Source organism: Ruditapes philippinarum, unplaced genomic scaffold (assembly GCF_026571515.1).
Source record: "Ruditapes philippinarum isolate M1 unplaced genomic scaffold, ASM2657151v2 ctg4747_1_1_1_1, whole genome shotgun sequence".
Lineage (NCBI taxonomy): Eukaryota > Metazoa > Mollusca > Bivalvia > Venerida > Veneridae > Ruditapes > Ruditapes philippinarum.
In genome coordinates, this window is record NW_026867054.1 from 100,359 (window position 1) to 128,356 (window position 27,998).

A 27,998-nucleotide genomic window follows, 5' to 3' on the forward strand; every position below is an offset into this window, starting at 1 on the left:
ATCATTTTATTTTATTTACTACGAAAGGTCTTATTCAAAAACATTGTTGATCTACTGGTGTATTTTTTTCAGCGCAAGGGCATATGTTATTGATTAATGTACAACATATCATTTTATGTGATTAAAATGTCGATATTTACATTTGTTAGACCGCATTTATTTAAATGTGTACTAGTAACCTATTGACGTACTGTTGGGTTTTATATATAGCAGTGAGGTTTGCTAAAAAAAAGGTTTGTTTTATGACACTTAAGAATGTCATGTTGGATAATTACAACGAGCCCCCCCCCCTCCAAAAAAAAATGAATAAAAAATCGCCACTTATCAGTTCAGACATTTATTGTAAACCTGAAAAAAGGACCTCCTTAATAGAAGGCTGAAAAAATCTACGTCGCTACAATACAGTAAAGGGATTATATCACGGGGTTAAGTATTAAGTATAGAGTTAAGTCATCATAGAAGAAAAAAATCTTTATTTCAAAATCCACATATAAACAACAGTCTGGTATAAACTAATAAGCCCTTGAACCACACAAAATATATGAAACAACATCTTGAGTAATACAATACGACATACAATACAATACAGCATACAATACATTGCCATACAATATATTACAATGACTGACATTGACTAATAAAATTACTCACTTTCAACATGTTGTAACATAATTATATTATCAGAACTGTATGATATCAGCTACATTTTAATTTATAACAAAAATTCTACTGTATATTTTCATACATGTATATTTCTTTGATCATTTGGCTTATTATGTTGCTCCGTTTGTGTTCTTGCTACTATACATAAGTGTCTACTTGTATAATTATTATTATAATTATGTTCTTATATAAATATTTATAATGATTATTATTGCTAACTTCATACGAATGTGTACATAAACATAATGTAACATAATGTCTTGTATCGAAAATGAAATTACAAAACCTTTATTGCTACTACTCAAATCCCAAATCATGACAGTTCTTGAAATTGTCAGTTATGTCAGATATAAATGTGTCAGATTTTGATACACATACAAATATTCTTTTCAGTATTTGACAAATTGCCTTGTATCAATAGCGAAAGTACAAGACGGTTATAGTCACCATTGTATGATGTACACAAGGGAAATAAACATGCCAAATATTGTGTAAACAATTATCAAGTTATGTTTACTTTTAGTTTTCGCTATGATAAATTTGTAACACAAATTAAAAATTCTTTTAATTTTAACAAGAACGTAGGTGAAATAAAATTAAAAAAGAAGAAAACAAGAAAATAGTGAACATAATACATTTAAATGGTATCAAATAAAGTTTGGAAAATAGGAAAATGATTCTATATATGCATGTACCGAGGAACATAATTATGAAAATTCACAAAAATGAACTTTTAAGTTTTACGGCATATATTTATTTATTACTCTCTAAGATTGTTTTGTTTTGTAGATTATTTTCGAATCTCAACGACTTTATAGATAAACCTTGCTAAATTACTTACAAATTGTACTGAAGGAGAGTTAAACAGTTCTGCAGTTTTATACATCTTTGGATTTATTACGTAATATTGATTGATATATCGTTTCCTAATAGAATTATACAATTTACATTCAAACAACAAGTGAAATTCATCCTCCAGTTTTGACAAATGCGACATAATGTAACATACCGCAACCTATATTAATGACAGATATATCAATTGAAAATTACTAAAATACCAGACCTGGACTTACCATGCATACTGCCTAAATAGACAACATTGCATAGGTGGCTTCTGTAAACTTTTCTCACAATTTTAACTTTGACCATTACTCCCATAAATTTGTACATGGATATGTTAATCCCTGACTCTGGAGTTAACCACTCATACTTGTTCGAGATAACTAAAAAGAAGTATGGACAATAAAGTGAACAAGGGCGACCATGAAGCTGTGCTGGCTGATTTTAGTCCGATTGGTAGAAACATTTGCCACTGGCAGGCTAACGGTTGAAGAAACTATTTAAAGTGAATTAATCTATAAGGAAATGTCTGTAAAACAATAAGTAATAACGTTGATAGACTCAAGTATTAGACATAACAGCAAATAACTAAAAACTTATATAATAATATCAGCGACTGTTAGTAGTTTGTGCCAACAATACACGTTTAAATGGCTATTTTGTCAGCAAGTTAGAGATACATGATATGATATAACCCATATTTATGTAGCATAATAATAATAAAATGTTCTAAAACAATATAATATTATCTATCATAGGTTCTTACTTAATCACCGATCACTTTTATAAATTATTTCTTTTATGGAACATTTGACAGGAATAACAAATCTATGCATTTTATTTTTTATCAATGTGTGAAATTATTATAGAAAATATGCCCAATATAGACCAATCCACTATAATATTTTTGATTAGGCGACATTTACTTAGCGCTAACCGATCTTGATATGGCCACACGTGTGAATTAAATTGTCGTTGATGGTAAATTATGTTTTCTGTGTTTGCGTAACTTAAATCTAATTTGTTGGCAAAATATACATTTTGAGTTGAAAGAAAAATTAACTCATGATTCTATGCTTTGATACAGAAAGTAGAGTTGATTGGCTTAAACCTCAAATACTAGTTAGTTAATTTTGAAAATCTAAATATTTAGATTGCACTTCTAATATTACCAGTGCACTTCTAATATTACCAGCCTGAATATAAACTTACTTTAAAATACGACCACAGACCCGGGTGTACCGGATCCCGGGATTTTGCCAATCCACTCATGTGACATATCAACATGTTGAATGATATCAGCGACTGTTAGTAGTTTGTGCAAACAAAACACGTTTAAATGGCTATTTTGTCAACTTTCTAATGGATTTACACATTTAACTTCACTAGACAAGCGCTCGGCTTATATGGCTTTTACAACTCCCTTTTTGAAGAGCAATGGTTCACAATTCTCTTCAGGCCGTTGAAAGCGAGATCCCTCTCAAATGCTTCTCGATAATAATCATTTGCAGCCGATTTTGCTGCAGTTGCCGCAGCGGTTCCGAAAGGAGAAGTAAAAATCTTACTGGATGATTGCTTGAAGGCTTCCTCTGTAGCATCATCTGTCAACCCACGTGCCAGTTCTTTAGCTAATATTGACCCGATCTCTTTTTTTGCTTTGCGATCTGCCGATGCTTTACCTGCTTGCTTAGCAATACCAATAGAAGCCTGTTTTGCAGAATCCTTTGCCACTTCCTTTGCTGCACTGAATAAACCTAGCGTACATAAATCGTATACACCAGTGCCAACATTTAGACAAGCACTGGTGTAGTCGCCATTCCATAAATCTCTACCTGCTTCACAAAAGTCAACCACACTTCCAGAACCTGGGCAAGCCATATTGAGACCGACTTTAATTATGATCTTGACTCCAACTTCCATTACCTGAAGATAAATATATGCACACACTTAGTCCATGACATTAAGCCTTATATATATCTGATCTTGTTTGAAGTAGTTTTGTCAAAACTGTTACAAATAAGACATTTGTTTTTCTGTGGAATTTTAAAACTGATTCTGGATACACACGTACGTATACAGTAACCTGAATAGTGAAAATATTAAAATCGAAAAATCTAGAAACAAAAATGATACCGTCATACTTTCTTATTTTCTCTTAAAAAGACACAGAGACTCAGTCGTGTAACGACACTATGCAATCATACTGTGATAATTTGCAGTTTGTAGAGTTATATATGGCATATATTTTCTCTTTGTGTATTAAAAAGATGTTTACTATACGTTTCAAAAGACACTGTATAGTAATTATCAGTTTTCTTTCTTCATGTATAAAATTTGAACATAATATATCTTTAAAATACCTTGCCACCTATTTATTACAAAGTTTTGTATTATTTCATTTTGAAACATTATTCCAGAACTTTTAATATTATTTGATACAGGACCATTGATAAAAAGGGCCTTGAATAAATTGTTTAAATTAGTTAAGTACTGGTTATAACATTGCAACAGACATGTCCTGTAGACAGCACATAATATTGTGCTTATCTTGTTTTGAATGACCAGGATCTGGCTGTTCAAAATATGGTTTAAATTAACCGTAGAACAGTTTATCCTTAACCAGCGGCAAAGTGTCACTAATCATGGAAGAGAATGGAATGGTCGGTGATCTTTGATGCAGCCATGCGATAAAGTAAATTAAAAATATTGATTCCGATCACATTGCAAACAAAATACTAAAAGAAGTTTGGCAGGAAATTGTTTAAAAGAAGTAAAATATAAAGAACAAGAATTTGTTATGAAAAAAAATAATTATGTTAAACATATGGATCTGTTTATTTACTATGAAATGTCTACGCTAAAGAAATGTTGTTAACCTGCTCTTCTATTTCTTAGCTCAAGCGCATAATTTATTAATTAATTAACCAGGTGTCATTTTATGTGATTTAAATATCAATATTCCTGTCAATTAGACCGCATTTATTTAAATATGTAACAGTAGCCCTTTGACATGCAGTTGGGTTTTAATATTTTATTAAACCACGTGCAATTAAAGATCTGATTGCACTCGTTGTGTTGACTGTAATTTTAACCACACTACTTCAAAACTACAAAGATGAAAAATGCTACACCGCTTCAGTACAATATAGGATGTTGGAATTGGCGTATAAATATTATTACTTCACTTCTCCCACTTTATATGAAATGAAGACTGCATTTACGCAGATCAACCTTAAAATAAATATTTTTTAACAACCCCTTTGTTCCCTTTAACGCGAAATTTTAAAAAAAACGCGAATCATGAAATAATTTTAACGAGAATTTCAAAAAAATGGGGATACCTGACAGGTTTTCCAAAATGCGTAAGTAAACGGGGAAAATTTTTTTTAATTTAAACCCGAAATGAAAAAAGGAATGCGCAACGGCTGCGAAGAATTTACTCTCTATCCTTCATCAAGATTTTTTAAAACAAAAATTTTTATTTTCAAGGTCATTGGAAAAGGGTTGACCACTTTTTTGAGCAAAATTTTGGTTTTTATCGACCAATATGTAAAAAAGCATATTTACCTAAAATTTCGTTTTTGGAGAAAAATGACCTTTACTAAACTTCTGGTGATAAGAAAAATTGAAATAATCTCATAAAGTGTTATTTAAGTCGTTTTTATGAGGTAACGCCGATGTACGTGAATTGTGTTTCGCGGTAACGCCGGAAAATGTGTCTATTTTCATATATAGTAATGAACTGATTAACACCATTAATCGGCGAGTATTTTCAAATATATATTTTTGTGGGGAAACTTTAATTAATTTTATACAGAATTTATTTTAGTATGATTGCGTAGAAAAAGAAAATAATGACACAGTCTCGAATCCATCCCTGTCACAAATGTGAGGTCTCAAGCAAGTAAATTAGTGGATTGAAATTCTTGTAGGTGTAAAGCATCATGCTTAAGGTTGTGGTTTGAATCCACCAGTGTACAGATTCACTTTTGTACTTGACTTATACTTGTACTAGACATCCTTCCTAGTACTGGTGTAACTCTCCAGGAATGATGGTTAGGTAACTACCCACCTATATGACTGAAATACTGTTGGGAAAAGGCGTAAAATAAACAAACTAAGAAACAAACAACAAACTAAATTTAAAACTATGAAAGATAACGTTTAAGCATTTAGCATTTAAGTAAAAATTTAGTGATACATTATAAAAGTCTACGTTAAAATAAACTGAGAAAAAAAAGAATATATAAATTGATATAAAAATTGAAGTGTTAAAACATTTGGCAAAGATCATTTAGATTGTTTTTAAATACAGCTAGAAATTGCTTTGAAATGCTGAAATGATGTTTTTAAACATTTTACAATAAGCTGTAAAATAACATATCATCACTTCTCAAAACCTGTTAAAGTTTACTGAACACTCTTTCATTGCAAGCTATGATTTCATGTGAAGCGGGCATTACACGTTGACTTACGGGCTCACCATCGACTGTTGCAGTATGGTAGGAAACACCATTCTCAACGGTCAAACGTGAGATATCTCAAAGTAGGGATTTGATAATCTTTGGCACCTCCTCTTCCTGTGGTGAGAATTGTACTGCAAAACAGAAATTAACTTAGACGTATTTGGGTCTTCAGACTGTCAAAGGCCAAGTTGATATGTTCAAAAGCGCAAACATTAGACCTAGGTGGCATAAGCATGTCGTCCAAATTTGAAGCTTCTGAACCAAATAAACATTCTTCAAATACAAAAGGAGAAACGACAGCACCAACACCAACATATTTTATGGTGTCAGCAAGCATCTGAGGTTCACGGCTTAAACCATCAGAGTCGCATTTAAACGATCTGACTTCTAAATCTTAGAATGGCATAGCAGTTACCCATCTATGTGCTGTTGCATCAAGTTTTCCGGTGGACATAACACTAAAAGTTAATGGATAGTTGCCGTCATGACTGTACTGTTAAAAAGTTGCCATATAAATAGTCAGTCAATACCCAATAAAGTGAAAGGAGCTCGAGCTTAGGAGCTATGTAATTCCGTTAACTTGGTCTTAAAAATAGAAATTAGGAATCCCTAAAACGTCCAAAACGTAAAAACTGAAAATTTTACAGGCTCGGTTGAATTGAGCCTTTTCATGGACTGTGCTGTCAAGTTCAAACTACTGTCCAGGCCCTAAGTATCGACTTAAAAGCAGAATTCAAAATTTCAACATAAAAAGGTGAACTTCTGAATTCAAATGATATGCAGATGTGTTTATATGGCGGTTTTCATAGAACAGTCAAAGTGACACTTCCATGCCATTTCATGAAAGGCGGTGTATAATTCCCAGAACGCGTGTGTCATAAACGAGAAAACAATGGTTGGAACTAAACAAAATGGAATTCTGAGAAGGGATCAGAGGTTATAAAGCCTGCAAATCACAAATAAGACATCAAAAGACACAATTAAATGGCAGGCAAAATATTCTAAGTGTGGTTTAACATATTTCAAGGAGGAATATTGGAATCACCCAACTAGAAAAATGCCGAAAAGTAAAAAACTTACAGTACCGTAAACACAACAATAATGTTGTTAATCCAAGAATAGCAGTGATTCCCTCTGTGCAATCTTCCTGTTGTTGTTACAACAGCACCAAACCCAGTAGTACAGGCATCTATATCGACAGGACAACAAATGGCTTAGAAAAATTTGCAAAAGCTAGTACAGTGGATAAAAATAGTTTCTGTTCAATAGTGTCAAATGGTTTTTGCTGATTAATTCCCCATGTCCAGGGAACTGATGACTTCTTTCTATTATGCTTGGACTTTCCTTGTGCTGGTACTAGTATTGGCTCAAAGGCTTGGCAATTTTAGAATTATTCTTAATAACTCTGCAGTAAAATCCTGCAGTACCAAGAAAAGAACGAAGCTAAGACACACCCATTGAGTACAAAATAAATTGTTTTAATTGTATGAGGAGCTTAAATTTGACTTTACTATCAAAACTTTCAGACAATTAATGTAGTGATTATAAACCACCTCTAGGTCTATCTCTAGTTGTTACAATTGCTTTTGCTTTTGAAACCAAGCCGGTTAACAAAGATTATACAATGTTTTAATTTTTTTCATCATATTTGTTTGCATTAAATTAAAAATAAAACGTAATGTGTTGATTTCATACTGTCCATTATTCTTTTAATAACACTGTCAATACACAGTTTATAAAGTCAAGCGTTAAAACAAGTAACAGGGTCACCTAAATTAATACTGTAAAATAGAAATTGCCCTACTTTGAAGAGACATCAATATGCTTATAATTTAATTTCTCTGTTTACAAAATGTGGTTTTCTTACATACAAGAATTATTTTTTATCTGATTGCTATACAGGCATTGCAAACATTTCTAAATGTATCGCAAATTTAGAAATAACATATACAACTAAACCAGTTTAACTTAACCGAGTATATTTAATAAAGGTATTTCTTTATTATTTAATATCAAATCAAACATATTTTAAGTCATCAAATTACCTTATTAGAAATCAAAATAAAACAAGTAATTATATGATTGGCTTGTCTGTAGTGCTTAGTCAAAACAAAGGATGGCTTGAAAGGTATCGAGTGTATTGTTTGGCAATATTGACCTGAGACATTTGAATATTCAATAATCTTTTGTAGGTAATTATTGGATTCCGAAGAAAATCATGCGCATTCTGAAGAATAGCACAGCAGTATATGTATAACGTTAAATAAGAAGCATACCAGTCGCCTTACAAGCCTCAGTGACAAGGTGTTAGACCTTTATTTTTGAAGGTTGTAAGTTCGACTACTGTATTGAAATGTGAATTCAATAAGAGGAACTGTACACTTATAACACACAAATCACAAAACACCTATATATTCTGTAGAATGTTAAAGATGACGACTCCTTGCACAAAATTTGTTCTAAGGTGACTAAAAACCTAAAATATTTGGCAGTTTGTCTCAGTCCTAAAAGAACAAACAGATCAACGCCTGCACTGCAAAATGATTTAAATAAACTTGTGTCACTGTAAATGTTAAGAATAATAAAAATAAAATCATTTTTTTAATTCATTCAAATTTCTGTCACGTGTACACTGTTTAAAAATGATATGACAGATGAATATAATGATATAATATGTACACATAAAATATGTGATAATATATATCATAACAACAGTACTTAAATTTATATGTTACTCAGGCAATCTAACGACACATGGAACGCACGGGGGGGGGGAGTTACCAGTATCAAATCACATGATAACAAACACCCAAAAGTTTTACTTTAAATAATTATTCTTTGTTTACTTTATAAAATTCTTTCATCAAAGTAAAAATAAAATCCGTTAATTTATACACATGCATATAATATTGTAGATATAATATATAACAAGTCAAAAATGACCCTTATAATGAGAAAACAAATGATCTTAAAAATTAAAATATATCAATAAAGCAAAATAAAAAATCCCTTAAGAACAAAATTGAAGTGATCGGTTTGATTGAGCCTGGTCATGGACGGTAATGTGAAGGCAAGTGAAAAAGATCAATTACCCGAATCACGAACTTTACAGAACATATCACGAAAATACACAATAATAGTGCGCCCTCAGTAGAATGACAAAAATAAATTCAAAAACAAATACTTACATTCAATCCAACAAAATTCAATATTAACATATTCAAACACTTTATAATATATAATTAACACTATAAGCACCAAACAATTAAATATCCTTCTTTGCAGTATCCTTGCAATACATTAAACCCGTATTTTTAACAAGTTTGCTTCTTTAAACTGAACATGCGTGAGGTCTTTTCGCAGCTGTTGAAAATTTGTTTAATTTTTCAAATGGTGGAAAAGAAAAAAAACTTTGGGAATATAATTATGGCCTATTCATGAATATAAAATATAAAATTTGAGATTTATTAATGCAAAGGCCTATTTGAATTTGTTAAAAAGTACAGATTTAAATAATAATAAATCAAATACATTGACAGCTGATAACTTTGTACAATATTTTAAAGCTATCAATGATCCGGACTCTATATTTTTTCAGCCAGACGAGGACATTTTATATTTTAATGAATGTTATTTGAATAATGAACTCCAGTGTATGTTCTCAGAATTAAATGTTGAATTGTCGTATTTAGAAATAGTGAAAGCATGTAGAGAATTAAATATAGGTAAATCTGCAGGCCCATATTATGTTTTAACTGAATTTTTTAAGTACGGTTCGCAGAATGATATATTTGTTAAAGGAGTATTTTTATTGTTTAATAAGTTATTTTCTACAGGTTATTTTCCAGAGGTCTGGACAGAATGTCCGTGAAGTACGCGGGCTAACGGGCTAGCAGTCTAGCGGGCTAGCAGTATGAACTGAGCGGGCTAGCAGTCTAGCGGGCTAACAGTGTGAACTGGGCGGGCTAGCAGCCTAGCGGGCTAACAGTGTGAACTGGGCGGGCTAGCAGTCTAGCGGGCTAGCAGTGTGAACTGGGCGGGCTGGCGGGCCAGCGGGCTAAATCTAAAACTTTATTGATTGAACATAAAAATGTTATGATACATTACCTGGCAGTGTGAAGTGTGCGGGCTAAAAGTGTAGCGGGCTAACAGTGTGAACTGGGCGGGCTGGCGGGCCAGCGGGCTAAAATCTAAAACTTTATTGATTGAACATAAAAATGTAATGATACATTACCTGGCAGTGTGAAGTGGGCGGGCTAGCAGTGTAGCGGGCTAGCAGTGTGAACTGGGCGGGCTGGCGGGCCAGCGGGCCAAAATCTAAAACTTTATTGATTGAACATAAAAACGTTATGATACATTAACTGGCAGTGTGAAGTGGGCGGGCTAGCAGTGTAGCGGGCTAGCAGTGTGAACTGGGCGGGCTGGCGGGCCAGCGGGCTAAAATCTAAAACTTTATTGATTGAACATAAAAATGTTATGATACATTACCTGGCAGTGTGAGGTGGGCGGGCTAACAGTGTAGCGGGCTAGCAGTGTGAACTGGGCGGGCTGGCGGGCCAGCGGGCCAAAATCTAAAACTTTATTGATTGAACATAAAAACGTTATGATACATTAACTGGCAGTATGAAGTGGGCGGGCTAGCAGTGTAGCGGGCTAGCAGTGTGAACTGGGCGGGCTGGCTTACCAGCGGGCTAAAATCTTAAACTTTATTGATTGAACATAAAAATGTTATGATACATTACCTGGCAGTGTGAAGTGGGCGGGCTAACAGTGTAGCGGGCTAGCAGTGTGAACTGGGCGGGCTGGCGGGCCAGCGGGCTAAAATCTAAAACTTTATTGATTGAACATAAAAACGTTATGATACATTACCTAGCAGTGTGAAGTGGGCGGGCTAGCAGTGTAGCGGGCTAGCAGTGTGAACTGGGCGGGCTGGCGGGCCAGCGGGCTAAAATCTAAAACTTTATTGATTGAACATAAAAATGTTATGATACATTACCTGGCAGTGTGAAGTGGGCGGGCTAACAGTGTAGCGGGTTAGCAGTGTGAACTGGGCGGGATGGCGGACCAGCGGGCCAGAATCTAAAACTTTATTGATTGAACATATAAACGTTATGATACATTACCTAGCAGTGTGAAGTGGGCGGGCTAGCAGTGTAGCGGGCTAGCAGTGTGAAGTGGGCGGGCTGGCGGGCTGGCGGGCCAGCGGGATAAAATATAAAACTTTATTGATTGAACATAAAAACGTTATGATTCATTACCTGGCAGTGTGAAGTGGGCGGGCTAGCAGTGTAGCGGGATAGCAGTGTGAACTGGGCGGGCTGGCGGGCCAGCGGGCTAAAATCTAAAACTTTATTGATTGAACATTAAAACGTTATAATAATTCATTACCTGGCAGTGTGAAGTTGGCGGGCTAGCAGTGTAGCGGGATAGCAGTGTGAACTGGGCGGGCTGGCGGGCCAGCGGGCCAAAATCTAAAACTTTATTGATTGAACATTAAAACCTCATGATACATTTCCTAGCAGTGTGAAGTGGACGGGCTGACAGTGTAGCGGGCTAGCAGTGTGAACTGGGCGGGCTGGCGGGCCAGCGGTCTAAAATATAAAACTTTACTGATTGAACATAAAAACGTTATGATACATTACCTGGCAGTGTGAAGTGGGCGGGCTAGCAGTGTAGCGGGCTAGCAGTGTGAACTGGGCGGGCTGGCGAGCCAGAGGGCCAAAATCTAAAACTTTATTGATTGAACATTAAAACCTCATGATACATTTCCTAGCAGTGTGAAATGGACGGGCTGACAGTGTAGCGGGCTAGCAGTGTGAACTGGGCGGGCTGGCGGGCCAGCGGTCTAAAATATAAAACTTTACTGATTGAACATAAAAACGTTATGATACATTACCTGGCAGTGTGAAGTGGGCGGGCTAGCAGTGTAGCGGGATAGCAGTGTGAACTGGGCGGGCTGCCGGGCAGTTCACACTGCTAGCCCGCTACACTGCTAGCCCGCCCACTTCACACTGCCAGGTAATGTATCATAACGTTTTTATGTTCAATCAATAAAGTTTTAGATTTTAGCCCGCTGGCCCGCCAGCCCGCCCAGTTCACACTGCTAGCCCGCTACACTGTTAGCCCGCCCACTTCACGCTGCCAGGTAATGTATCATAACGTTTTTATGTTCAATCAATAAACTTTTAGATTTTAGCCCGTTGGCCCGCCAGCCCGCCCAGTTCACACTGCTAGCCCGCTACACTGTCAGTCCGTCCAATTCACACTGCTAGGAAATGTATCATGAGGTTTTAATGTTCAATCAATAAAGTTTTAGATTTTAGCCCGCTGGCCCGCCAGCCCGCCCAGTTCACACTGCTAGCCCGCTACACTGCTAGCCCGCCCACTTCACACTGCCAGGTAATGTATCATAACATTTTTATGTTCAATCAATAAAGTTTTAGATTTTAACCCGCTGGCCCGCCAGCCCGCCCAGTTCACACTGCTAGCCCGCTACACTGCTAGCCCGCCCACTTCACACTGCTAGGTAATGTATCATAACATTTTTATGTTCAATCAATAAAGTTTTAGATTTTATCCCGCTGGCCCGCCAGCCCGCCCAATTCACACTGCTAGCCCGCTACACTGTTAGCCCGCCCACTTCACACTGCCAGGTAATGTATCATAACATTTTTATGTTCAATCAATAAAGTTTTAGATTATAGCCCGCTGGCCCGCCAGCCCGCCCAGTTCACACTGCTAGCCCGCTACACTGCTAGCCCGCCCACTTCACACTGCCAGGTAATGTATCATAACGTTTTTATGTTCAATCAATAAAGTTTTAGATTTTAGCCCGTTGGCCCGCCAGCCCGCCCAGTTCACACTGCTAGCCCGCTAGACTGCTAGCCCGCCCAGTTCACACTGTTAGCCCGCTAGACTGCTAGCCCGCTCAGTTCATACTGTTAAACCGCTAGACTGCTAGCCCGTTAGCCCGCGTACTTCACGGACATCTGGACAGAAGGGTTTATTATTCCATTGCATAAAAAAGGAGACGTTAATGAAGTAGGAAATTATAGAGGAATTACTTTACTTAGTACATTTGGGAAATTATTTTCAAAAGTGTTAAATAACAGACTATGTAACTGGGCTGAAAATTATAATGTTTACATTGAGGCACAGGCAGGCTTTAGAAAACACATGGGAACCATTGATAATATTTTTGTTTTAAATGGTATTATAAATCATCTATTAAATTTAAATAAAAAGTTATATGTTGCATTTGTGGATTTTACAAAAGCCTTTGATTATGTTGTTAGAGACATTCTGTGGTTTAAATTGATTAAATTGGGAGTGAGAGGGAATATTTTAAATATCTTACAATCCATGTATAAGAGTATTAAGTCACGTGTTAAATATGACAATAATGTTAGTGAAGATTTTGTTTGTATGCTTGGGGTACGTCAAGGGGAATGTTTATCACCTTTTTTATTTTCCATGTATTTGAATGACATTGAGGAACATTTCTCTATAAATGGATTCGAAGGAGTTGAGTTAGGTTGTTCAAAAATATTTCTACTGCTTTATGCAGATGATATTGTAATTCTTTCAGAATCAGAGTCAGGTTTACAGAAAGGTTTAGATTTGTTAGATATTTATTGTACTAGATGGAAATTAACAGTAAACGTGAATAAAACGAAAATTATGATTTTTAGAAAAGGCGGGAGAAATAGACAAAACTTAGAATTCATATATCAAAATTCTGCTATTGAAGTAGTTAATTCTTTTTCGTATTTAGGTATGGTATTTAGTACTGGTGGTTCTTTTCAATCAACATGTGAAACATTAAGTGGTCAAGCTTTAAAGGGTAAATTCAAATTAAAATCGTATCTAGTGAAATTCCCTTGTCTTAAAATAAGTCATTGTTTAAATCTATTTGATAAACTTATTTTACCCATTTTAAGTTATGGTAGTGAGGTGAGGGGTTTCTACAATTCAGAAAAAATAGAACGAGTTCACTTACAATTTTGCAAACATTTACTAGGAGTTAGGCCTCAAACACAAAATAATTTTATATATGGTGAACTGGGGCGCACAACTTTATTTTATAAACAGTTAGTAAATGTTGTACGCTATTGGTTTAAAATTATTGAAAGTAATGAAAATAAGTATATTAAAAAGGTATATTGCTTAATGTTGAATGATTTAGATTTGCATCCCCAAAAGAATTCTTGGGCTAAATCTATTAAAGAATTGTTAGAAAATTTAGGTTTTAGTTATGCATGGTTGTTTCAGGGAGTAGAAAATAAAACTTTATTTTTGGAATATTTTAAAAGCAGACTTACTGATGGTTTTATTCAAATTGGAATAGTCAACTACAAGGGTCATCTAGAGCAAGAACATATAATTTATATGCAAAATTTAAATTTCAGCCGTATTTGGATATTATCAAAAACACCAAATTAAGAATTGCATTATCAAGGCTTAGGGTTTCGGCGCTTAGATTAGAAATAGAAATAGGCAGGTGGCACAAACCTTCAAAAATCCCATATTCAGACCGTAAATGTTTAATCTGTAAAACATTAGAGGATGAATTTCATTTTTTACTAGAGTGTCCTCTGTATATTGAGTTACGCAAACGATATATAAAAGAATATTTTTGGAGAAATGCTAATGTATTAAAATTTACTGAGCTTTTAAACAATGATAACAAAGTAGTTATTCAGAAGTTAGCATTGTATGTTTTAAAAAGTTTTGAACTAAGAACACAATATTTGAACCGAATTATGTAAAATATATATAGATATATATATGTGCATGTACAAGAATTGATGGATCTTGCATATATCGTATTATGTAATTGTTAAAATTGTATTTCTTTATTATTTTTTCTTAAGTCACCAGAAATTCTCCCCTGTTAAAGTTAAAAACATGATTTGTGAATTAAATCAGTTAGATATATATTTTTTCAAGGTGAATGCAGATTAGATCAAATTAATGATTACAATTGTTATTTACTGTTTATATACTGTTTAACTGCCATTGTGATGATATTTTATTGTGAAATTTAGATATTACAATCTTTTGTGTATTAATATATTTAGCTTTGTAAGATGATGGACATATCATGTCTTATTTCTGAATAAAGTATATATATAAATAAGTAAATTTTAACATTTTAGGTGCTTTAAATTAAAAAAAGAAATTTATTTATTGTAATCATATTTTTATTAACCAGTATTTAACTGTAGGCCTAAGTGTAAAATAATACCCCTTAAAATCAAATTTATAGAATTAATAAGGTTAAATTTAAATATGCTCGGTAATGGATAATTGCGTAAGTGTTTTTAAAGCTATTTTTAATGGCCATAACGATTTCAATTTGTCTTATGTACAAATAAGAAAATAAATGTGATAATTCTGGCCCAATTAATTTAGTTTGTAACAACATAAACTTTTTTTCATAAGCTCAAACAAATCAAGGAAAGGTTTATATTTAAGCTAAAATATTATTTCTATTATATATAACTTAGAGACAATTCCTCATGTTCAATATTGAAAGAGTATGTATACATTGATTTTAAAACAATCAATATACTGTGATAATTTAGTATTCAACTGTGTAATGCTTGCATATAAATGATTAAAATATTATCCATAAAATAAATAAATTTGATAACTTTATTCATGATTTCAATATTAAAAATTTAATGTATAAAGGGGATACTTTAATTGAAGAGGAAAATCTCAAGTCATGCTGTGTATTGGTATTTTCTGAGAGGGACTGTTTTCATTATACCAATCTCCTGCTGATAAGAGGGCCTCAGGGTAAACAACAAAGTACAGTCAATTTTGCAGATTATAAGTATGCATTGAAATTCCCTGGTTTTCTCAAAATGCATGTTAGACATAAGCCTGGGATTCACCAGGCGTTGGCACTCAGGCTAGTTAGTCATATAGATAAATGACCATAATTTTTGTATAATCAAATATACAAAAAGAATCACAATGGCATAAATGCATATTAGATATTATTGTCTCTAAAGCGGAATTTTCTATATTTATCCACAATTCTTGCCACTCTGCATAATAATATATAACTTAAGAGGCAATTCCTCATGTTCAAGATTGAAAGAGAATATTAATTCATTGATTTTAAAACAATCCATATACTGTGATATTATGTTTTTCAACCATGAAATGCTTGCATACTTTTTAAAGATATAAATAATTAAAATTTTTCAAAGAAATCATGGAGCTAAATATAAGTTTATATATCTGTGCATGAAATAAATAAAATTGATAACTTTATTTAAGATTTCTATATTAAAAATTTAATGTATAAAGGGAATGCTTTTATACAAGAGGACAGTCTCAAGTCATGCTGTGTATTGGTATTTATACTAGTCCCCTGCTGATAAGAGGGCCTCAGGGTAAATAACAAAAATGCAGATGTATGCAATATTTACATGTATTTAAAATTTCCTGTTTTTTTTCTCCAAAATACATGTAAGACATCTAAGATAAATGACTATAATTTTTGTATAATCAAATGTAAAAACATAATAATAATGGCATAAACGCATGTTAGATATTATTGTCATTATTGTCTTTGAAGTGGAATTTTCTAATCTTATAAAAAAACTGGTTTAAAATCAATATCAGTGTTAACTATTCTGGAAAGACCTCATATCAATATTTATCCACATTTCTTGCAATTTTGCATTAAAATCATCTTTTAGTTTCTGAACTGGGAAATGTTAATTTTTTCTATCATAGATTTGACAAATTTACCTTGTCAGTTTTAATTAACACATTTAAAAAATAATATATTTTAAAGAAAATTTTTAAATACATGATTATAAAACTTTTGCAACTTCCTTTTCACTTTAATGCAGATCTGTTTTTTGTTTTTTTTTAAAATACTAATACATTGTACCATACATGAGCAGAAAACAGTTACAGAAGATTGAAGTGTCAAAAGTCATGCTGTGTATTGGTGTTTTAATGTAGTGCCCTGCTGATAAGAGCGCCCCTCAGGGTAAATAACAAAAGGCAGATGATAAATATAAGTAGGCAATGTAAATTCTGTATTCTCTGGATGTTGGTGCAAATAAATTTCATTACAAGTAGTACAAAAAAGAAAAAAGAAAACTGAAATATTTTTGTATTTTATAATAAACTCATAAAAATAATCATATTGCATAATTATGTTACAATGCATGAAAAAAAAGAAAAAAGATTGGTGTCGTCTCAAAAAATGGAATTGAAAGATTTTCTAATCTTTTTGTTAATATCCACATGGAGCTAAATATAAGATATATTTGTGATATCCATGTCGGTTAAAGTATACTAGTGTCCCACAGGTACATATCAACACTTAATCCACAAAATATCAATACTTAATATACCACCATTAAATATCTAAACATTTATTTTTAAAATAACATATATCATTTCTATAAATCTTAGGTAAATCTCAGTTTGAGAAGGTAAGAGAGATTATAAATGAGATAAAATTGATAAATTGGTATAATTTGCCCCCCCCCCCCCCCCAAAAAAAAAAAACCCCAAAAAACCAAAAAAAAAACTTGATTGCATTTCAGTGTTTCATATTTCATTACCAGATTATAATAAAATAGAATCATATTAAATGCCAATTAATTTTGTTTATTTATGCACTTATCAACATTAAAGTTATAATTATTTATATTTACTTATTTTAACGATTAAGTTTTAAAATCAGTAAAATTAATGACTTTGAAAAATTATTGTTCTAATATTTTACGCCATATTTTACAAAATCCAATATTCAAAACTTCAAATTTATTATGAAAAACTATTATACAGATATCAATATTTATCTATCTTTTTGTAAAAGTCATTGAAATAAAAGGTAACTGCTTTATACATATAATAGGTCTGGTGCACTACAAAGTGCACTTATGAAGTGCACTAGTAGTGCACTTTGAAGTGCACTAGTAGTGCACATCTAGTGCACTCCTAGTGCACTTTGTGTAACCTTTAGTGTGAACTCAACTGTATTTCAGGGCCATTATTGCAAGATCTAGATAATAATGCAATTTCGGCCGCCTTGCTACTCGGCATTATTTTTCCATAATGGGCGAGTGAATGAGCGCACGTGCAAAATGACGTAATCAACTCTCAGTGACTTTCAAGATGACTGCTGACGTTGAATGAACTGTAGTCACTTGCACAAAAAACTTTCAGTTTAAATGACATAATCAGTCTCAATCAACAAAGCTTAACATTGAAGATTTATAAACTCAAGAAAAGAATACAATAACTCTACCAAAGACAAAATATAACCCCCAGAATTTCCAAAAATGATTTCAGTTTGACTCGGATCGATGACAAATGGAGCCAGACATCAGTCTCGGAGGCACACAAGTTAATAAAAATTGGCACTATATGTTATTCTCACAAAGAAATATATTCATTTCTTATCAATATAAACAACAATAAAACAACATTGTCTCATATTTATTTTGTTTTCTCATGTTTTCAAATGTATTAAGGGTTAAACTGAATGACATATTTTTGTTTACATTGACAACTGTCCGTTTCTTAGAAAGGGCGACAACCAAGATTAGCGGCGATGTCTAAATGCCGTTTTTCGGACAAAGGTATTAAAGACGTTAATACTTGGTTGCTGCTCGGCATTATGCGATAATGGCCCTCAAGTCCATAATGTCCTTCGGGCATGTGGCCCTCGGGCCATTATGCACATCTTCGGGCCATTATCGCATTATGCCGAGCAGCAACCAAGTAATAACCTCTAAATATCGACTATTACCGTCAGAATCCGGATAAGCTCAAATTAGGAATGATCGGCGAGGTGTTCAGAAATTAAAGTAGCAGCAAAATTTCGGTACACGGTTCATTCGGTCATATAATAGTGCTTGGTGATATTGTAATAAAATGCTTTCTTTTTTCAACAGAAATCTGTCACAACACGTTTTCGAAAATGTCTACTATTGTAATTATAAGACAATGTTTGTAAAATAAACTAGAACATGATAATAAAACCAATAAAAGGAATAAGAACGGATAAATTGATGTCTGTCTTATATCATTATATATCCTTTAAAAAGAGGTACCATGACAGTTTTTCTGTTGAAATCAATCATATAACATGTTCCCCGTAGGGAACGTGTTACAGTATCGCGTTTTTCGGTTACAGTATAGAATTTTCAAGATGGAGGATTATTTATGGGAAGAGAGGTAGGTGATTTTTATTCAGGTCCATACTACTAGTAGTTTAGTTTCTAAAAGATGTTTTTGTGTTTTGCTTGTAAGGAACAGAATCGGGTATCTAGTCATATATTTCTTCTGACCTTGCACCGCAGATTTATCGCTATATTGTCTCATAAATGTGCAGATTTGACAGTTTAAAAATTTGAATCGAGAGACCATCGCATTTTCCTCCCATTCCGACATTATTTAAGCATGCCTAGATAAAGTAAATCTACAAAACGTTAACTTAGTCCTTTATGTTTAGAAACGTTTATAAAAGTAAATGACCAGCTGTTGGTAAAATGCGTTTGAAAAAATAAACAATGTTATAGTATAGAGCGAGGTTAATTTTGAAGGGTTACAGCATAGACCTAGCGACTTTGGTCCAATTTTGTTACAGTTTATACCCAGATTTCTGTTACAGTTTAGATACTTGCCAAATTTCAAACAAAGTTCGTGTATCCATTATTTTTTATGAAATAACGCATACCTTTCTATTTAATACATTCTTGAAAGGTTGTATTACTTTTTTTCTTCAGCAGAAAAGTTATAGTTTCCTATTTTTCTTACTTTAAGTTTCAGATTGAGACTAAATCCTAAGTAAGGACGGTTTTCACGACAACAACAGTAACTGTTATCGAATTGTATTGAGAGAAGAAAGATTATTGCTTGATTTCATTTCACATTATAATGATGCCTATTAGTAATAAAATAGAGAAAAAAGAATCCTTAACAGAAGTCCAACACGAAAAACATGAAAATGTTGCAGACTCAGTTTGATTAAACCTGTTCATGGACGGTAGTGGTAACTGCAAGCTACCGTCCACGCCTCCTAGCACCGGCTTCAGCAGAATTCACATTAAACATGAACTGGTACAATTTAGATTTTTTAACATCTGTGGATGTGTTCATATGGCGGTTATCATGGAACCTTCAACGTGACACGTTATTGCCATTCTATGAAAAGCGGCATATTACCTCCAGGTAATTGCGTGTGCCCTGAACGAGAATACAATGAGTGAAACTAAACAAAATAAAATTTTGAGAGGGGATCGGAGGTTATGAAGCCTGCATACCATAGATAAGCTGTCAAAAGACACAACTGACAAGCAGTCAATACCCTAAGTTGTATTTAAGTGCGCAATACTGCAACCTTAATTTTTTTAAGTTGGAATTTACATCTACCATAATGTATTTTGTAAGTATTTAAAACGGTTTGTAATCATTTTCAATTTTGTTGTGTTGGAATTTCTTTAGGGATTCTGTTTAACTCTATTTTGTTACGTTTGGCTTTCTTGGATTTTAAGTTTCAACGAAACTAAGGTCATGTGAAAACATTCCTGCTTTAGTGTTAAGAAAGACTCCAGATACCCTCTGTGAATCATTTCAGACATGAGCGGGAACCTGACTAGAACCACCGACTTTCCGTAAAAGGGCTTGATAGATTCATCACATACAAAGAATCCAAAGTCATGATTGGATTTCAACTACAACAGTAAGTGAAAGATGATTTGAAGTCGGCGGCCTTATCCCGACTCTGCCACTATTATGTACATCCATCAGGCTCACTAGAGAAGATATTGTAATTGTCTAATTTATACTCTATAACTTTCAATATTATTTTCTTTTTCAGAAACATCAAAACTGCTATACAGGATGTCTGAAATAAAAAAAAAAACGACTTTTAATTTAATAATGATAAAATAATCGTAACTTCAAAAAAGAAGCATTCGAAATGACTCCATGATCATGATTTGATTTGAATGCTTTTGGTTCGAGATGAGAAGGGTCTTTAAACATTGCCTTTTTTTCAAAATCTATGTTTTGTGTTTTCGATTGCAACCAAAACCATGTGAACAACTTAATTGGTAGAAAGTCATGAAAACTTCATCACATTTAAATTTAGTCAAGTAGTTTATGAGCGGATGGGATTGCACACACTTGTGTACGTCAGACGGACGAAAAAACATCGGGCCAATAAGCTCATAGAGTTTTAAAAGTCTATGTAACATTCATACATTTTACCTAGTATATATAGAAAAAATCGAAGTCTAAACTGTAACAGAAATCTGGGTATAAACTGTAACAAAATCGGATACAAATCGCTAGGTCTATGCTGTAACCCTGCACAAATTACCTCGCTCTATACTGTAACATTGTTTATTTTTTCAAACGCATTTAACGAACAGGAAAATAGGTCATTTACTTTTATAAACGTTTCCTAACATAAAGGACTAACGTTTTGCAGGTTTACTTTTTCTAGGCATACATAAATAATGTCGAAGCACAAAACATCTTTTAGAAACTAAACTACTAGTAGTATGGACCTGAATAAAAATCACCTTCCTCTCTTCCCATAAATAATCCTCCATCTTGAAAATTCTATACTGTAACCGAAAAACGCGATACTGTAACACGTTCCCTACGGTGATGTTTTAACATGAGAAATAAGTTTATTGTTCTCACCGCGATAATGACGTATTACTCCCACTTAAGGTTTAGTAGCGTACGCTGCTACAACAGAAATAAATCTTGGTGTACAACTTGTTATTCTTAATACGTATATTATATTCACATACATCCATGTATAAAAGTGATTTTACAAAAATGCGTTGACAATTTGTTTTCTCCATAGGTATAAGTAAGAAGTACACGTAGCTACTGATATTGAAATTATCGCATGATTCGACACAATGCTTTGTCACTTGAAATTCCCCCCCCCCCCCTTCGATAATGGATCATAAATCATAATCAATAAAGCGTATGAAAACTTCATATTGCACTTTTAAAAATGCCTTGATTAATTTATTGAATTCACCGTGACATTAAATAACATCGACCCGATAATCAAGCTTGCCGTTGATCCCTAACCACATGATTAGTGCAATCACTTCTTAAATTTAAACAAGAGCGATCAGTGATCACATGTGTCGCCTCATGATGGCCAATTTCATGTTGGGACAACTTTTGTGACAGACAGACGGACAGACGGACAGACAGACGGACAGTGCACTGATCATTCCTGTAAAATTTGGATAAAATTGCACAGTAGTTTATGAGGAGTAGTCCGGACAAGCTTTTGTGTATCTGGCAACACACAGAAAAACACCTTTTTATCAAAGGGCGATAAATTCATTCAACCGGAAAACCCGTGCAATATGCGCAAGGACTTGAGCTACAGATCAATCCTGTTAAGATTCATTGAAATTTAATTAGTGGTATAAGAGAAGTAGTCCGGACAAATTTTAAAAATAAAAATTATTTAAGGGCCATAACTCAGACAAAAATCATTGAACCGGAAAATGCTGACAATATGCACAACTAGACTTAGTACTGATCATTCCTGTAAAGTTTGGATAATATTGCACCAGTAGTTTATGAGGAGTAGTCCGGACAAGTTTTGTGACAGACGGATAGACGGACAGACAGTGTGACGTCATGTAAACAACTCTTTAAACGTCTGTACAGCGTTAATTACTGAATTAAAGATATTGGCGTTCGGATTAATTTTCTTAGTTAGACCATTTTCTATCATTCTAGATAGTTTTAAAAACAAAATTCAAGAAAAACTTGTTTTGTATTAATCAGTTTTTTTCAAACAAAACAGCGAAAGAAGTTCCGTAAAATAAATATGAGTTTTGACTCCGCCCACTTTCATATTTATATTTCATATTTATTTCTAAAAAATATGAAATATATTTGACTGATATAGCACCATATTTCATGGGTAAAATTAAATAAATCCTTTTATTTTGAACTAAATTTTCGCGACAAGTATTTGCTTGTTTGTGTGTATCGGGTATGTCGCCAGTCGTATATCTTTTTTCAGCGTATAAACTCAACTAAATCCAGTAATATATATCTTATGTATAGCCTTTGATATGTAATGTCATCAATCACAATGGACAAATATTCAAAAACAAAATTATATGAAACAGTATTAAGAAATATAATTATAAAAACCATGTATTACAATGAAAGTTCCAGGTTAGGTTATTATATAGGTTATTAAATGAATAATGTTCCATAAAGAAAGTATATTTAATTTAATCAATTCAGTAAGTGAATCTATCTAAACATGCAGTTCTATGAAGAACATGAGCTCAACTCCAAAATTAAGTTTCAACTGAATGGGTTAGAAAAAAATCAATCTTGCGTTCAAAAATCATCATATCCCTCTCATCCAATCATATTCTCACTTACCAAAACATACTAGATCACTATTGGACAGTTCTTGACAACACTTGACACTTCACTGAACAATGACAATTCATAACACAAACATGACAAATAAACATAATTCTAAAATGACCAACGAATATTAAGTCATGTGACAATAAATAGATAAACATGCAAAATGATTCGCTACAGTGGTTACTATTGTGTTCACTGTACCATTATATTACATAAGTACAAGTTGGAAAAATTGACCTTATCTACACACTCCCTAACTAGTTTTAAATTGCTCCGACATTCTATGAACCTGTAAATTAGAATAATAATAAATGCTAACCAAATGTAAAATTAATTAAAGATCCTGTATATTTTGTGATTGATATTGCTACTGTGTGTGTACAAGAAAGTATATATGTATATAATTTTGCAAATTAAACAATTTTTAAACATCGAAGAATATGTAAAAATATACACATATATATATATATATATATATATATATATAATATATATATATATATATATATATATATATATATATATATATATATATATATATATATATATATATATATATATATATATATATATATATATATACTAACCTCTAATATATATAATATATAATTATGATAATTATCGCCGTTTAATAATTAACAGCCAATTGTTCGTTGGTGCGTTTGTTTATTTAATTGCATTATTGTGAAACTTTGTTAAAATAATAACATTGTGTATTATCAGATCTGTGAAATATTATTGAATAACATTAAGGTGATACTTTAATAAACGTAGCATTGTTTGGAGTAACAGGCATCTATGTTCTGTAGTGGTGCGACGGGTAGACCGATATTATTTGTTTGTTTCTTTATTATTATTATTTTTTGTTTTTTTGATATTGTTTTTTTTTTTTTGAACAAAAATATCTTCTCTGCGCATCCTGTTAAAATTAATTTGTCTGGCCAATTCTTTATAATATCTTAATATTTCGCTACGATATTATTCAAGATGTTGGGAAATGACATCACGCGCACCTGTTTTTATACGGCCAATACACAAACATGGCCGCGCCTACTGATTTGTAGAAATCGGTGATTTAGCGATTTAATTTTTTTTTAAATCGTTTAATATTATTAGTTGAAGGCAGACAATTTGCAGATTTACTATTTATGGTATTCTATTTCTGATATTAAGTTTTTATTCTAACATTGCCTGTCCCTTTTACATCCTTAATTATATTTCTTAAATGTATACCTTCGATTTATATAGATGAAGGGAAGATACCATTGTGCAACTATTATGAACCAGTTTTAAGAAGTTGTTTCCCTTGATTAATCTTGTTGATTAATGCCCCAAAACAGGAAAATTAGATGTTTAATGAAAAGTGTCGAATGGTCCCAACTAAAAGAATGCGTGTGCCCTAAACGAGAAAACAATCGGCGGAACTAAATAAAATGGAATTTTTAAAGAGAATCTGAGTTTATGAAGTCTGCATATCACAGAAAGGACATCAAAAGACAAATCTAAAAAGCAGGCATCATAGCCTAAGGAAAATCATACAGTATTCAAGTATAAATACTGGAATCAAGTATGATGACTGGAATCAAAAAAGTTAAAAATGTTCAAATGCTTAGAACTAAAAGCATTAACACAGACATGTACACACAACAAAAATGTTGTGCTTAACGATCCTTAAGGATAACAAATATAACATTTTTGATTATGTGTATTTTACTTTTTACGGCTTCCATACGGCACAAATAACACTGATATGACAATGAAATAGAGAAAACGGAATCCTTAAAAAACAAAAAACTGAAAAAATAGAAACTATTGCAGACTCGGTTTGTTTGAGCCTGGTCATGGACGGTACTGGAACACGAATTGCATTATCAAGAAAACTGATTGTCCATAGTGCATTAAAATATATTGTATATATGGTCTTTTGTGAATTAATTATTCAACTATTATTACAGCACACAATTTAATCGATATGGATGCTAGACCTCAAAATTTAATTTAGCTTATATGGCCCTTAAAGTCAAAATTATGTTTAAACACACTGAGCTGAGATGTCACCCATTCACGAAAACTGTCTGGTAGACGTCAACTGAACGCCGCCTTTACTTGTTAATCTTGTTTACCATATTGTAATATTTCTTTGACTTCGGTTGTGGAACTGGAGGTACAGGTGTTGCTTGGAGTGGACTCAGACCTGCTGAACCTACACCTAAAAAGGTATTGGTGTTATAAGGTTTATCAATAAATAAAGTGGGCGAAGTAAAGGGGGAAGGTTAAGTTCTGAGTAAAGAAGCAGGCTGAGCAGATAGAGAAGTTCGAGTAACTTCTGCAGCAGGGCTCAAACCTGGGTGAGGAAATCTCCCTGAATAACTGTTTGCCCAGTTCTGAGCGGGCGATCAGTTATAGGCTGAGAAAGTTCTTCAGGCTCAGGTATTGGCATAAAAGTTAGAAGAAATTTCGGTGAAGGATGCCGCTAAACTTTACATACTGGCTGGTTTTGTAGGGAATCTCTATAACAATATATGTGTCTTTCTCCCATTTGCCAGCAAATTTCTTCATTGAAGACTTACTTTTCTGACTAAGACAATGCCACCCACAAAGATCTTATTCTCATGTAGCCGTTTGTCAAATTGTCTATTGTCATGTTGATGAGCTCTTGGTGGCATTCTCAAGGAGATTGAAGATAGTCATTTTAACAGTTCACTGTTCTTATTTTATATATGTGATAAATAGAATATTATATTTAATACTAAATTTATTGAACTCGTTGAATAAAACAATATTATGCTCGCCAGAAGCTCGCATAATATGATTTTATTCAACTCGTTCAATAAATTTAGTATTAAACTACACTCATTCAATATCCTCTATTTAATCTATCCAGGTTCAAAGCAGAATAAATAAATATATGCTTGGCCTGTTTTTACTGCCTAGTCAACATGAAGTGTAAAATCCACACGTATAAATTTATAGCTTTAAACACTATTGATTTTCGCCTGAAAAAATTACCTGACGTTATACAAAATTCATCCTGTTAATTTAACTTCCGTATTGAAATGTGTATTCAATGCGTAATATTGTAAACATATCAAATAGAGATATATCTATATACAAAATTAAAACCACCTATATTTTTCTGAAAAATGTAAAAGATGACTCACTCCCTGACCGAAATATGTTTAAAAGTGACCAAAGAATTAAAATTCATGGCAGTTTGTGACACGTCAGTCCTTAACGGACAGATCAATGTATTTTCTGCAAAAAAGGTTTAAATAAACTCGTGTCACTACAATATTATCAACAAATGGTCAAAGTTGCAAAGTTAATGACAAACACTAAGGTTTGCTGAAAATAATAATTATTGACTTAAATTTTGGTTTAACACATTTAAATGTATTTAACGTGGCGGAAAAGCTGAAAATTCATGGAACACTGTATAAAAATGGGATGACGGATGAAAAACGATCAATGTGTATTCATAAAATATATGATCATATACAACATAATAACAGTATTTAAACTACCTGCCACACATATGTAAATGGGGTATCAGAAAGATAAATGGAACTCACAGGGATAAATAAGATAACCAGTATCAAATAAAACGAGAAACAATTATAAAGTTTTTATTTTACAAAAATCTTGTTTGCTTACCTCAGAAAATATAATTATCAAACAAGTAAATGTAAATTCCGTAAATTTATGTTATAGATGTTGTAGATGTAGCATATAACAACTTACTTATGATCCTTTTAATTAATATTATACAAATAAATATCAAATTAAAAATTACCTAAAACTGTCAGTTAAATGCACTGGTAAGCAAACAAATTTATATATGTCTCAAACCAAACACCAGTGTCAAAACATTACTAATAACTGGTATTTGATTTATAACCAAGACATAATATACATGTATACATACTGTGCTGTATATGAAAATGACAGATTGAATGAAGTCAATATTTTCGAAATTAATTATGAAACACAAAAATAATAATAAAAAAAAGATATACTACTACTAGTCTACTAGTAATAATAATCATATTCTGATAGTTTCTGAGTACAGAAAGAATATCTAAAAAATAATCAAACTGAACCTTTATTATATTTATCTCTGAATACTGCCAACCCCTCCTGTGAGTGTTATAAACAGAAATTCCCGTTTGAACTACTTTCAGTTGAGCTTGGTTACATTGTTGCTAGGGGTATTCGGTTAATTTTTTTTAACACGACAACAATTTACTTAACGAAAGAAGAATGTCATGTTGTAACATGAAAGAACAATTAACGTTGAAATAAATGAAACATTATGCACTTAAAGAATATCAGAATTTGCTGTGAAAAATTGAAAAAATAACATTACTTACAATGTTTGTAAACAAAAAACCGAATCACGACCTTTACAAAATCTATCAAGAAAATACACAAATAAAAATAGTGCGTCCTCAGTAAAAATGACAAAAATAAAGACAAAAACAAATGCTTACATTCAACCCAATTTAAACCGATTATAAACCCTATTCAAACACTTTTCAAAAATTAACACAATATCAGCACAAAAAGAGTTAAATGAGTAATATCCTCATTTGTAATATCGAT

The 27,998-nt window shown here is 32.8% G+C and overlaps 1 protein-coding gene across 2 annotated transcripts; it reads right to left on the bottom strand.

Moving 5' to 3' along the window:
* Nucleotides 1-456: 456 nt before the first annotated feature.
* Nucleotides 457-27,996, bottom strand: LOC132734658 (uncharacterized). 2 transcript variants are annotated; one of them, XM_060721445.1, is made up of 2 exons: nt 27,887-27,996; nt 457-3,426 (listed from the first exon to the last, which is right to left on the bottom strand). In XM_060721445.1, exon 2 carries the CDS (start codon nt 3,421-3,423, stop codon nt 2,917-2,919), a length of 507 nt encoding a protein of 168 aa, XP_060577428.1. In that variant the 5' UTR covers nt 3,424-3,426; nt 27,887-27,996; the 3' UTR covers nt 457-2,916. The 2 variants fall into 2 exon arrangements, with proteins under 2 accessions (XP_060577428.1, XP_060577427.1); XM_060721444.1 differs by lacking the exon at nt 27,887-27,996 and adding an exon at nt 27,497-27,708.
* Between the last annotated feature and the right edge of the window lie 2 nt (nt 27,997-27,998).

Coding starts and splice junctions, on each gene's coding strand:
- LOC132734658 (XM_060721445.1), bottom strand. CDS start 3,423: ATGGAAGTTGGAGTCAAGATCATAATTAAAGTCGGTCTCAATATGGCT.